General features: G+C 41.4%; 1 protein-coding gene across 2 annotated transcripts; it reads right to left on the bottom strand.

The window, feature by feature from the left end:
- Positions 1–5,862: 5,862 nt before the first annotated feature.
- On the bottom strand, positions 5,863–6,976 carry LOC141192439 (gastrula zinc finger protein XlCGF53.1-like). Of its 2 annotated transcripts, XM_073661970.1 has the most exons (4): positions 6,841–6,976; positions 6,607–6,711; positions 6,219–6,316; positions 5,863–6,022 (listed from the first exon to the last, which is right to left on the bottom strand). In XM_073661970.1, exons 1-4 carry the CDS (start codon positions 6,907–6,909, stop codon positions 6,010–6,012), a joined length of 285 nt encoding a protein of 94 aa, XP_073518071.1. In that variant the 5' UTR covers positions 6,910–6,976; the 3' UTR covers positions 5,863–6,009. The 2 variants fall into 2 exon arrangements, with proteins under 2 accessions (XP_073518071.1, XP_073518069.1); XM_073661968.1 differs by lacking the exon at positions 6,841–6,976 and having other exon boundaries at positions 6,607–6,828.
- Between the last annotated feature and the right edge of the window lie 5,589 nt (positions 6,977–12,565).

The following is a 12,565-nucleotide window of genomic DNA, read 5'->3' as shown; positions in this document are numbered from 1 at the left end:
GGCTGGAGTTTGCCAAAACTTACCTGAGAAAGCCTAAAACGTTTTGGAAGAATGTTCTATGGTCAGATGAGACAAAAGTCGAGCTTTTTGGGAAAAAGGATCAACATAGAGTGTAAAGGAAAAAAAAAGAGGCATTCAAAGAAAAGAACACGGTCCCTACAGTCAAACATGGCGGTGGTTCCCTGATGTTTTGGGGTTGCTTTGCTGCCTCTGGCACTGGACTGCTTGACCATGTGCATGGCATTATGAAGTCTGAAGACTACCAACAAATTTTGCAGCATAATGTAGGGGCCAGTGTGAGAAAGCTGGGTCTCCCTCAGAGGTCATGGGTCTTCTAGCAGGACAATGACCCAAAACACACTTCCAAAAGCACTATAAAATGGTTTGAGAGAAAGCACTGGAGACTTCTAAGGTGGCCAGCAATGAGTCCAGACCTGAATCCCATAGAACACCTGTGGAGAGATCTCAAAATGGCAGTTTGGAGAAGGCACCCTTCAAATATCAGGGACCTGGAGCAGTTTGCCAAAGAAGAATGGTCTACAATTCCAGCAGAGCATTGTAAGAAACTCATTGATGGTTACCGGAAGCGGTTGTTCGCAGTTATTTTAGCTAAAGGTTGTGCAACCAAGTATTAGGCTGAGGGTGCCAATACTTTTGTCTGGCCCATTTTTGGAGTTTTGTGTGAAATGATCAATGATTTCATTTTTGCTTCATTCTCTTTTGTGTTTTTTCCTTGCAAGCAAATTAAATGAAGATAATAAGACCAAAGAATGTGATTGCAATCATTTTCAGGAAGAAACTGAGTATTATCTGACAGAATTGCAGGGGTGCCAATACTTTTGGCCACCACTGTAGCTGAACATGAAAAGGATGATATGCTGCAACAAATTAAAAAGGCAACAAAAACAAGTCATGGTGAAAAGTGTTGGATCCCTTGAAATTGTTCCAGAAAATGAAGTAATTCTCCCAGAAAATTATTGCAATTACATGTTTTGTTATACACGCTTATTTCCTTTATGTGTATTGGAACAACACAAGAAAACACAGAAAAAAAAGGCAACTTGAACATAATTTCACACAAAACCACATAAAATAGGTCGGACAAAATTGTTGACACCTTGCCAAAATTGTGGGTAAACAACTTTGTTTCAATCATGTGAAGCTTGTTCAAACACAATTGTCGCAAATAGTAGGTGTGGGCAATATGAAAATCACAACTAAAACCAGATAAAAAAGGGAGAAGTTGATTCAATCTTCGCATGAGTCTGAGGACTTGAAAACCAAAATTGTTGAAAAATATCAATAATTTCAAGGTTATAAGTCCATCTTTAGAGATCCGGATGTTCCTCTGTCCAAGGTGCGCAACATAATCAATAAATTTACAACACATACAGTCAAATATGGTGGCCCTTCAAAGATGTTTTGGGTTGTTTTGCTGCCTCTGGCACTAGGTACCTTAACTGTGTGCAAGGCATCATGAAATCTGAAGATTAGCAAAGGATTTTGGGGCACAATGTAGTGCCTAGTGTCAGAAAGCTGGGTTTGCGTCCTAGGTCATGGGTCTTTCAGCATGACAATGACCCCAAACATAATTCAAGAAGCACCCAGAAAATGGATGGAAACAAAGTTCTGGACAGTTCTGACCAGCAATGAATCCGTATCTAAATCCCATTGAACACCTGTGGAGAGATCTTAAAATTGCTGTATGGAGAAAAATATTAAAATTTGCAAGTCCTCAGTGGTTGATACCATCTTTTCAGTTAGCCATTAGTCAGTAAGCTTTCGAGACTACTCAGGTCCTTCATCAGATATAGTATAACACAAAAATCTGAAGAGTCACATATTTATGCACAACAGGGCACAGAAATAGTGCAATAAATAAGACAAGTGACGTGAAGCAGAACTATCAGTATGGGAAAGGGATAAGCAGTTGTGGCCGTAAATATGTGTGGACACAAGTAGGTCTATTCTTTCTTTTCTTTTTTTGTGTGGCGATAAGAATTCATCCTTGTTTTTAGTTTTTGCCCTGTCTCCCCTACATACAGACCCCCAGTTGGACATTTGGAACATATAATTAAGTTCATTGTGATGCAGCTGAAAGTACCTGGGATCTTGTGGTCCTGATGTGAGTTGGGAATCTTTATCTTGTCCGTGGTCATTATAAATGGACGGGTTTTACATATACAGTTGGTGAGGATGAATTTTGTAAGTTTCACCACAAAGGTGAAACTATCCTCCCGGTCAGTTTGCTTTCCCTCCCAGTACCTTTTCATTCAAACAATGTTAGGTTTCTGGGAGATTATACTTGTTCCTTTTATTTTTGGTTCTCCTTAGCTTGCCTTCTTTGCCCTATATTAATGAGTTTTTGTTTCTCATTCAGGGTCTTCGTATTTTACTTCATACTTTCCTTTCCCCTTGTTGACAGTGTGTTGCAGCCTCCCCTCTGATTCCTAAGGAGGTATGAGAAACTCCTCAACGACTTATTAGGGAGTTAGGTCTGTGGTGGCGTTTCTAGTTGTGCAGCTAGGGTCTTTCTTGTCTGTACAGAGACTAGTTGGGCCTAGCTGCGGCATTCTTCCCTGTGTGGGTTCTCTGGTGGTTATCAAAATGCGCTTTCTGTACAAAACATTTCCCACAATCTGAACATGAAAAAGCCTTTGCCCCCGTGTGGGTTCTCTGGTGCTTAAGAAAACTAGATTTCTGGTTAAAACATTTTCCACATTCTGAACATGGAAAAGGCTTCTCCCCTGTGTGAGTTTTCTGATGTTTGATAAGATTTGATTTCACAGTAAAATATTTCCCACATTCTGAACATGAAAATGGCTTCTCTCCTGTGTGAGTTCTCTGATGGTTGATAAGAGTTGATTTCTCTGTAAAACATTTTCCACATTCTGAACATGGAAAAGGCTTCTCCCCTGTGTGAGTTCTCTGATGTTGGAAAAGATTTGATTTCTTTGCAAAACATTTCCCAGATTCTGCACATGAAAATGGCTTCTCCACTGTGTGAGTTCTCTGATGTATATTAAGATATGATTTTTGGTTAAAACATTTTCTACATTCTGAACATGGAAAAGGCTTCTCCCCTGTGTGAGTTCTCTGATGTTTGATAAGAGTTGATTTCTCTGTAAAACATTTCCCACATTCTGAACAGGAAAATGGCTTCTCTCCTGTGTGACTTATCTGGTGCCTAACAAGACTTGATTTCTGATTAAAACATCTCCCACACTTGGAGCAAGAAAATCTTTTCTCTGCTGTGTGAATTTTTTGATTTTTAAGAAAAGACTTTTTGAGAGGAAAACTATTTCCATATCCTGAATGTGAAAATGGCTTCTTTGCATTAGGAGCAGTTTGTTTTTTAATGCTTATTTTGTGACTTTGATTTTCCTTAGTAGTCGGTAATGAATGAGAAGACAGGACCTGTTTCATAGGATCAGATGATTGAGGTCTGCTGTGAAGGGATGATGGTATATCTGGAGTAATGGCATTCACTTCAATTGTATCCTGTGAGATCTCAAAATTATCTGATTTGAAAATTGAAGGTGTCAGCTGTCCCTCTGATCTCCTGGTACAGACATCTGCCAAGAAGAAAACCAATTATTATTTTTTAATAAAAAATCCTTGAATTTTATATATTTGAACATTTCTACTTAAACTGACTGTAAAAAAGGCAAGTTATATTAAACAATTCACTTATTCACCAGGACAATGACCATCTAATAGAAAATCTCATAGGATGAACCAGTGGAGCGTGGTGTTCAACTGTTTGTTCATTCTGCCTCCCAAATATGGAGTAAAAGGCGCAGGCTCTGTCCAGCCACTAAGATTAGGGAACCTGGGACCAGTAGTACCATCCAGGGTGTCAGTATGGGTGTGCGTGCTGTCCAGCTGGAGTAATCTGCTCCCTGCTTCAGCCATTTGGAGAGCACCGCACCCTACTAAAGCTGGAAGCATATTGCCGGAAGCTGCCAGATCCAGCCTTGTCCTCCTCTGGTTCAGTCATCTGTGCTCAGCTCCCGGCTTGTGTATTTGTTTCCTGTTGTGACCTCGGCCCGTTTACTGACCACTCTTGTGTCTTCTGATTTTGTACTTTCTCTGCCCTCCTGGTTCTGACCCGGCTACCTGACTGTTCTTCTTCCCATCTCACTCCACAGAATAGCAGGTAACACCGTGGCCCAAGCCTAGGGGTCTCTGTGTAAGTCCAGATCCATGTAGAGGGGTTAAACGGCGATGAGCAAAGTAATTTGTGAAATCTGTAAAAAAGGTAGATAGTGACAAGCCTGTTCGTGGTAACCATCTTTTGAGCTTCCAGGTGACCAAGACCAGCTCCCCCAATACATTGTGTCTGCAAACTATTCCAGCAAAATCTGCATTCCTAATAGCTTAATGGCGCTTCTTCCCTTCTTAACCTGCCATGTGCCCAGATAGTAGTGTAGAACCGTATATAGGGTATTGTCAGATTCAAGAGAAGTTGGAAAATAATTTGTAAGGTCCATTTGTTTTCTATTATCCTTTGTGAAGAATTCCAAAGTTATCACCACATAAAGTGACACACGTCAGATTTGAAAAATGGGTCTGATTAGAAACATAATTCTGGCTGCAGGAAGGGGTTAAAGCAGAGGAGTACTGAAGTCAAAAACTGTGACTACAGACAATAAAACATCTACTGAAATGATCAAACTGAACAGTCTTCATCAGGGAAAAATGAGTAACTACAATCTAAACTATCGTAAGGGACAATATTTTCTGTCAGATGAGTGTCAAGATGAAATATTAGACATTTAAAGTGAACTTTTATATAATACTGCAGAGATGAGGTGTCTTAAATTTAGATCTCGGGCATTTGGAAGAGATAATGGAGATCTTTTTGAAAGACGACCAGGGAGTTACAGACTCACATAAGTGAGGCCGGCCGATCCCACCGCAATGAAACTACATACAGAATGAACTTGTAAAAAAAAGAAAGAATATAAAAACATGTAACATCCCCAACAACAACGTATGTATGAAGAGAGAAATCCAACACTAAACTGGACTTGCACTCATTTATGGTGGACCATTGGAGCAACTATGAGTCCTGACCAGAAGAGTAGAGAAAGTATTAGCGCCCCCATTTCAGGAGAGATTGTGCAGTAATCTGAACTCCTTAGGATTGAAAACATAATGGAATTTATGACGTTGAGTGAATCCATGAAACCAGGGCTGGAGCCAACACATCTCCTGCAGGCGTGAATAAATGTATATTACAGCCATCAGCCACGCACAGCTTAGAGATATATCATGGCACAGGTGTAATGTTTTCTGTATAGTTTATCACAATCCTGTTTGAAGTTAGTTGGTTTTAAAAGAAATTGAAAAGTCAGGATAAAGGGAAACTCTGCTGTTATTGTACAGAAATTCACACTTGGCCCTCACCGCACATTTAATGTCGATAATAAAAGTGATCTTTGGTCAGAAAGACTGGACCTGGTCTTGTAGGGACCATATGGGCACATTCAGCAGCACAGAAGGGAGAGAAGGTAGATTCATCCAATAAGATATCAGGGATCTAGGAAGCCAACAGCATCATTACCCTCCGCTTTCTCTTACAGGCCCATCATAATATTTTTCTTCAAGTGATTTTCTAACTTGTCAGCACATTCTACATACGCGGTCATTTGTCTTTATAGTTTGCAGATCTGAGCAGGTAACGGTCAGCATCTCCTAATCCCAGGGGGTTGGTGGATCCTCCAGGTTGTAAGGTCTATAGAAAAGGGCTTTCACAATTACACAAAGAAATTTGAATATTTTCAGACGGAGGAGAATGTTGTGGTCTAGCGGCAAAATGGTGATCACACGATTGTGATATGGCCGGACTACACAACCGATAAAGCAGCCACAGATGGGGACTGAGAAGAATCTGTGACTTCTCTGCATTTAGTGGTTACTACTCACCTGGGTAGTCATATGTAGGAATCTCCTCTTTACACCGCTCATCACCCCTCACATATGTCTCTGTAGTATTAATATGGGTCAGATCTTCACCCTGAAACAAATATTGTAAAAGTCACAGACAGATGGAGAAGTCCCATCTATGATCAGCTCTAATCCTGTCATCTCCACCGTTCTCATTACACAAGTATAAAACATAATAATGGTGGATAAAACAGAACTGAAGACATGACCTTTACAGCCGTCTACACATCATAGGGGAAATCTCATGACACCTTCTCTCCATCTACCTGATGATCCTGAGGAACATTGGGATCTTCTTCTTTACAGTCCTGTGGAAGAAGAGGACGGGGACATCTCTCTGGTGTTGTCCTCTTACTGGATAGATCTGGAGGAAACACATACAGGGACTGAATTCATTCTTTACATACAGATTATTATAGGACGTGTGCATTTAGTCCTGTCTATTGCCTGGTGATGTGAGGGGCTGGGGAACCTCCATCATGACGTCCTTGTACACATCTTTGTGTCCTTCTAAATACTCCCACTCCTCCATGGAGAAATAGACAGCGACATCCTGACACCTTATAGGAACCTGACACATACAATGATACCGTCATCCCGCCAATCCCTTCATATCATTACTGTATAATGTCCCAGCATTCCCAGCAGTGTCACCTCTCCAGTCAGCAGCTCAATCATCTTGTAGGCAAGTTCTAGGATCTTCTGGTCATTGATGTCCTCATGTATCAGGGGGTGAGGTGGAGGCCTCGTGATTAATCTCTGGTTATGGAGAGACACATTAATAAATCTCACTACAGACATTTCCAGAGTCCTCAGCTCTCCAGTTCTGTCCATCTGTTATTCCCATAGATAAGAATGATGTAATGTGACGTCATCAGAATCTCTCACCTCTCCAGTAAGCCGGAAAAGGATCTCTAGGGTGAGGTGTAATATCCTCTCCACCATCTTGTCCATCATTTTCCTGGATAAATCAGGAAAATGTTCTTATATAGACGACTTTCACTGAGAGGATCCGGTATTTTAGAGATCTGAATGAGAAAAAGATAAGCTGATGGATAAGACCATTTTTCTGCAAACGATGATGCGGAATCTAAACTGTACCATGAGTACCCTTCATCCCTTAATCTGGTGTTCAGGTCTATTGCCTGTATATTAAAATCTGTGACATTCTAGCAGTACCTTCTCAACCGTAAAATTTGGCCCTTGGGTTTTCCTCTTTTTATGGGGATGGGGGTGGGGGTGGTGGTTATCCCACTTCAATAGTTTATTAGTGCTTGAAGGTTTATGGTAGATGAGTGTCCCTATGGTCCCATTACAATCCTTCTTGATCAGTACATACAGGAAAGGCAACTGGTAATAATTGGTGTTGGTCTGCTCCTTTAAACAAAATGTACTTTTCAGGTTATCCCCCAGTACCCTCACTTTTCATCCCTTCTTTTGAGGTCCACACAGTCAGACTCTACCGGCCCTTCTCCCTGCCAGTGGCGGTTGTGTATCGCCCTCCGGCCCCCTCCCGTCAGTTTGTGGATCACTTTGCCACTTAACTTCCAAACTTTCTATCCTATGACATCCCCACCCCCAGCATGGGAGACTTTAACATCCCAATTAGCGATTCCCTCTCCCTATCTGCCGCTCATCTTTTATCGCTAACTTCCTCCTTCGGCCTTTCACAGCTTACTAATTCTCCTACACATAAAGATGGAAATACTCTTTGACCTGATCTTCGCCCAGCTCTGTTCAATACATGACATTACTAACTCTCCTCTTCCACTCTCTGATCACAACCTTCTCTCATTCTCTGTCAAGAACTGTCACCCTGCTCAAGACACCCCTACTTTCCACACTTATAGAAATATACATGCCATTAACACCCAGAAATTTATGAAAACGTTGCAATGATCATTGGCCCCAATCTCCTCCCTCTCATGCCCTGACTCTGCACTGAAGCATTATAACGAAACATTGCAATGCGCCCTGGATGAAGGCGCACCTCCTACACAGAGAACAACTCGGCACAGACGGCGACAACCCTGGAACACGCTGCAAGCACATTTTTTCCAGTGGTGCTCCAGGTGTGCCGAACGGCTGTGGGCAAAATCTTGTCTGGCCGAAGATTTCCTCCATTATAAATTTATGCTTAAAACCTATAAAGCCGCCCTTCACCTATCCAAACAAACCTACTTTGACAACCTAATCATCTCATGGTCCAATAATCCTAAACACCTGTTTGACACTTTTCACTCTCTCCTTAATCAATAAGCACAGGCCCCAACCACCGACCTCAGCACTGATGATCTCGCCAATTATTTCAAAGAAAAAATTGACCATATCCGACAGGAAATTTTTTTCTCAATCCCCACATGTTATGCATGCTCCTCCCTCCCACATTGTATCTTGCTCATTTTCTGACTTCAAAACAGTAACGGAAGAAGAAGTGACAAGGCTCCTTGCTTCCTCTCGCTCTACCACCTGCACCAGTGACCCTATTCCTTCACATCTCCTTCAGTCCCTTTCTCCAGCTGCCACCACTCACCTAACTAGTTTTCAAAATTTTAATTTTTATGCCCTTAAATCAGAGAGATATGTTACACAAAATAGTTAATAAATAAAATTTCCCACATGTCTACTTTACATCAGCGCAATTTTGGAACCAAAATTTTTTTCTAGTAAGGAGCTATAAGGGTTAAAAGTTGACCAGCGATTTCTCATTTTTACAACAAAATTTACAAAACCATTTTTTTTAGGGACCACATCACATTTGAAGTGACTTTGAAGGGCTTTTATGACAGAAAATACCCAAGAGTGACACCATTCTAAAAACTGCACCCCTCAAGGTGCTCAAAACCACATTCAAGAAGTTTAAAAACCCTTCAGGTTCTTCACAGGAATTTTTGGAATGTGGAAGAAAAAAATTAACATTTAACTTTTTTCACAAAAATGTTACTTTAGACCCAAATTTTTTTGTTTTCGCAGGGGTAACAGAAAAAAATGGACCCCAAAATTTGTGGTGAAATTTCCTCTGAGCACGCAGATACCCCATAAGTGAGGAAAAAACACTGTTTGAGCGCACAGCAGGGCGCGGAAGGGAAGGAGCGCCATTTGACTTTTTGAATGTAAAATTTGCTTGAATAATTAGCGGACGCCATGTTACGTTTGGAGAGCTCCTGATGTGCCTAAACAGTGGAAACCCCCCACAAGTGAACCCATTTTGGAAACTATACCCCTTAGGGAACCTATCTAGATGTGTGGTGAGCAACTTGAACACCCAGGTGCTTCACAGAAGTTTATAACATTGAACCGTAAAAATAAAATGTTCACATTTTTTCAGCAAAAATGTTTTTCAGCTCCCAATTTTGCATTTTCATAAGGGTAACAGGAGAAATTGCACTATGCAATTTGTTGTGCAATTTCTCCTGAGTAAGCCGATACTCCATATGTGCGGGAAAACCACTGTTTGGGCGCGCGGCAGGGTTCAGAAGGGAAGGAGCGCTATTTGACTTTTTGAATGTAAAATTTGCTTGAATAATTAGCAGACACCATGTTGTGTTTGGAGAGCCCCTGATGTGCCTAAACAGTGGAAACCCCCCACAAGTGACACCATTTTGGAAACTAGACCCCTCAGGGAACTTATCTAGATGTGTGGTGAGCATCCTGAACCCCAAAGTGTTTTACAGAAGTTTATAACATGGAGCCGTGAAAATAAAAAAATCTAACTTTTACCACAAAAATTATGTTTTAGCCCCAATTTTTTTATTTTCACAAGGGTAAGAGGGGAAAATGGACCCCAAAAACTGTTGTGCAATTTTTCCTGAGTAAGCCAATACCCCATATGTGGGGAAAATACAGTGTTTGGGCGCACGGCAGAGTTCAGAAGGGAAGGAGCACTGTGTGACTTTTTGAATGCAAAATTGTCTGGAATCGAGAGCGGATGCCATGTTGCGTTTGGAGAGCCCCTGATGTGCCTAAGTAGTGGAAACCCCCCACAAGTGACCCCATTTTGGAAACTACACACCTCAAGGATTTTATCAAGGGGTATAGTGAACATTTTGAACCCAGAGGTACGACACAGAATTTGATAACATTAGGTCATCATATTAATAAGTTGTCATTAGTCTTGAGTGCAAGTGCTCGCTATTTGAGTTTGCATCGGGTGCTCAGATATGCACCATGTATCGCGGGTGCTCGAGTGACATGCTCGTGTCCCCGCCCCGCATGCTTCACGGTTATTAGACACCAAAAAAAAAACATGCAGGGATCGCTGGTGCATGGCAATCCCCGCAAGGTTTTTTTGGCTGTATAACAGCTGCAAAACATTTGGGACGGAGACTCGAGCATGTCACTCGAGCACCCGCTATGCTTGGTGCATACCCGAGCACCCGATGCAAACTCAAGTAGCGAGCACTTGCGTTCAACATTAGTCACCATATCGTCATTTTTTTTTTCTACTTCTGAAAAAATCCCAGCCCCAACCCTAACCCTAACCTTAGCCCAACCCTAACTCTAGCCTAACCCTAGCCCAACCCCAACCCTAGCCCAACCCCAACCCTAACCCTAGCACAACCCTAACCCTAAAGTTTATTTTTTACGCCGTTCCTCGTGCGGTATAAGTAGAGATGAGCGTTGTTCTACTCGAACTGTTCGCCAATCTCAAATTCGAGCTGTTTTGGGCGGTGTTCGAGCCGTTCGGCGAACACGAACAATTTGAGAAAAATTCGGCTGTTCGAGGTTATGTTCGATAACTGTTCGTGCACCAAAATCATAACTGGATTTTTTCTCAGTAATGATGAAAATTAATGTTAATACACAGTTTGAGTGTACAGCGGGGTGGGGGGAGGGGCAGGGGATGGATCTCTGCAGGAACAATGAAGATCTCCATTTTTTTTTCTCTTTCCCGCATTTACAGTGGGGAGGTGCAATCTGTCAGCCTATCAGCAGCGCACACACGGAGCGAAGTGCTTTTTTTCACACAAGCAAGGGCATGTGTCATTGGCAGTGTATGTCACATGTCCTTGCCCTATAAGACCAAGCCATTTTCCCCATCGCCACCATTTTCTCACTGCTGCAGCTGCGTGTTAGACGGCACCGCTGTTGCTGTGTGCGCTATACCTTGTTAATTTCAAGCCAATTTTCGCACAAATATACAGATAGCTTGGGAGTAGGGAATAGTTGTGATTGCAGTCCTTTTAAGGACTAGGTTACAGCATTTCCTACGACTTTTATCAGGCAGGTCTGTGCTCTTAAATAGATAGGTTGTGGGAGTAAAGACTAATTGTAATTGGAGTCCTTTTCAGGACTAGGTTACATCAGTTCCTATCAGTTTTTGCCAGGCAGGTCTGTGCCAGTGCTGTGCAAGTTTTTTTCACAGCATTTGGCTGAATCTAGCAAAGCTAATCCTTTTTGGCCTATTGCAGAGTGTGTTAGTCAGTGGAGTAGCCTATCTGTGTTGCAAGATATACCACCTGTGTATAGAATACCAATTTTTTTACTGCACCTAGCGAAGTAAAATCTTTTGGGCATAGCATCATTCTATTAATCCATCTATACTGACCTCCATCAGGTTGCAAACTGAATATAATTTTTTTCTGCATCTAGCTCTGAAAAAATATTTGGCCTTCTAGTAGTGTGTCGGACTTTCTCTATTAGTCCATCTATACTGACCTCCATCAGGTTGCAAATTAAAAATAATTTTTATCTGCATCTACAGTACCTCTGAAAAAATATTTGGGCTTCTAGCTGTGTGTGGGACTTGTTGTATTAGTCCATCTATACTGACCTCCATCAGGTTGCAAACTGAATATATTTTTTTCTGCATCTACCTCTGAAAAAATATTGGGCTTCTAGCTGTGTGTGGGTCTTGTTCTATTAATCCATCTATACAGACCTCCATCAGGTTGCAAACTGAATATAATTTTTTTCTGCATCTAGCTCTGAAAAAATATTTGGCCTTCTAGTAGTGAGTGGGACTTTCTCTGTTAGTCCATCTATACTGACCTCCATCAGGTTGCAAACTGAATATATTTTTTTCTGCATCTACCTCTGAAAAAATATTGGGCTTCTAGCTGTGTGTGAGTCTTGTTCTATTAATCCATCTATACTGACCTCCATCAGGTTGCAAACTGAATATAATTTTTTTCTGCATCTAGCTCTGAAAAAATATTTGGCCTTCTAGTAGTATGTCGGACTTTCTCTAATAGTCCATCTATACTGACCTCCATCAGGTTGCAAATTAAAAATAATTTTTATCTGCATCTACAGTACCTCTGAAAAAATATTTGGGCTTCTAGCTGTGTGTGGGACTTGTTGTATTAGTCCATCTATACTGACCTCCATCAGGTTGCAAACTGAATATATTTTTTTCTGCATCTACCTCTGAAAAAATATTGGGCTTCTAGCTGTGTGTGGGACTTGTTGTATTAGTCCATCTATACTGACCTCCATCAGGTTGCAAATTGAATATAATTTTTTTCTGCATCTAACCCAGCCAATAGTTTTGGCCTAATACCACAGTTTGGCCACTCAGCTCTGCTCGGTTACCATCCATTGTTTTTTTGTGCAAACAACTCCAGAGTTGTGAATTAGTTAACCACCAAAATGAGTGGAAAAAGGCCTGCTG

This window comes from Phyllobates terribilis, unplaced genomic scaffold (assembly GCF_046119375.1).
Source record: "Phyllobates terribilis strain yellow unplaced genomic scaffold, ASM4611937v1 Scaffold_61__1_contigs__length_8056638, whole genome shotgun sequence".
Classification (NCBI taxonomy): domain Eukaryota; kingdom Metazoa; phylum Chordata; class Amphibia; order Anura; family Dendrobatidae; genus Phyllobates; species Phyllobates terribilis.
Note: the sequence above shows the minus strand (reverse complement) of the source record. Positions and strands in the feature narration are given on the sequence as shown.

Bases quoted from the DNA above. Each gene is read 5' to 3' on its own strand.
- LOC141192439 (XM_073661968.1), bottom strand. From the start codon at position 6,786: ATGGACAGAACTGGAGAGCTGAGGACTCTGGAAATGTCTGTAGTGAGA. The intron at 6,317-6,606 runs GTGACACTGCTG...TGTTTCCTCCAG, and splicing joins TTGAGCTGCTGACTGGAGAG to ATCTATCCAGTAAGAGGACA.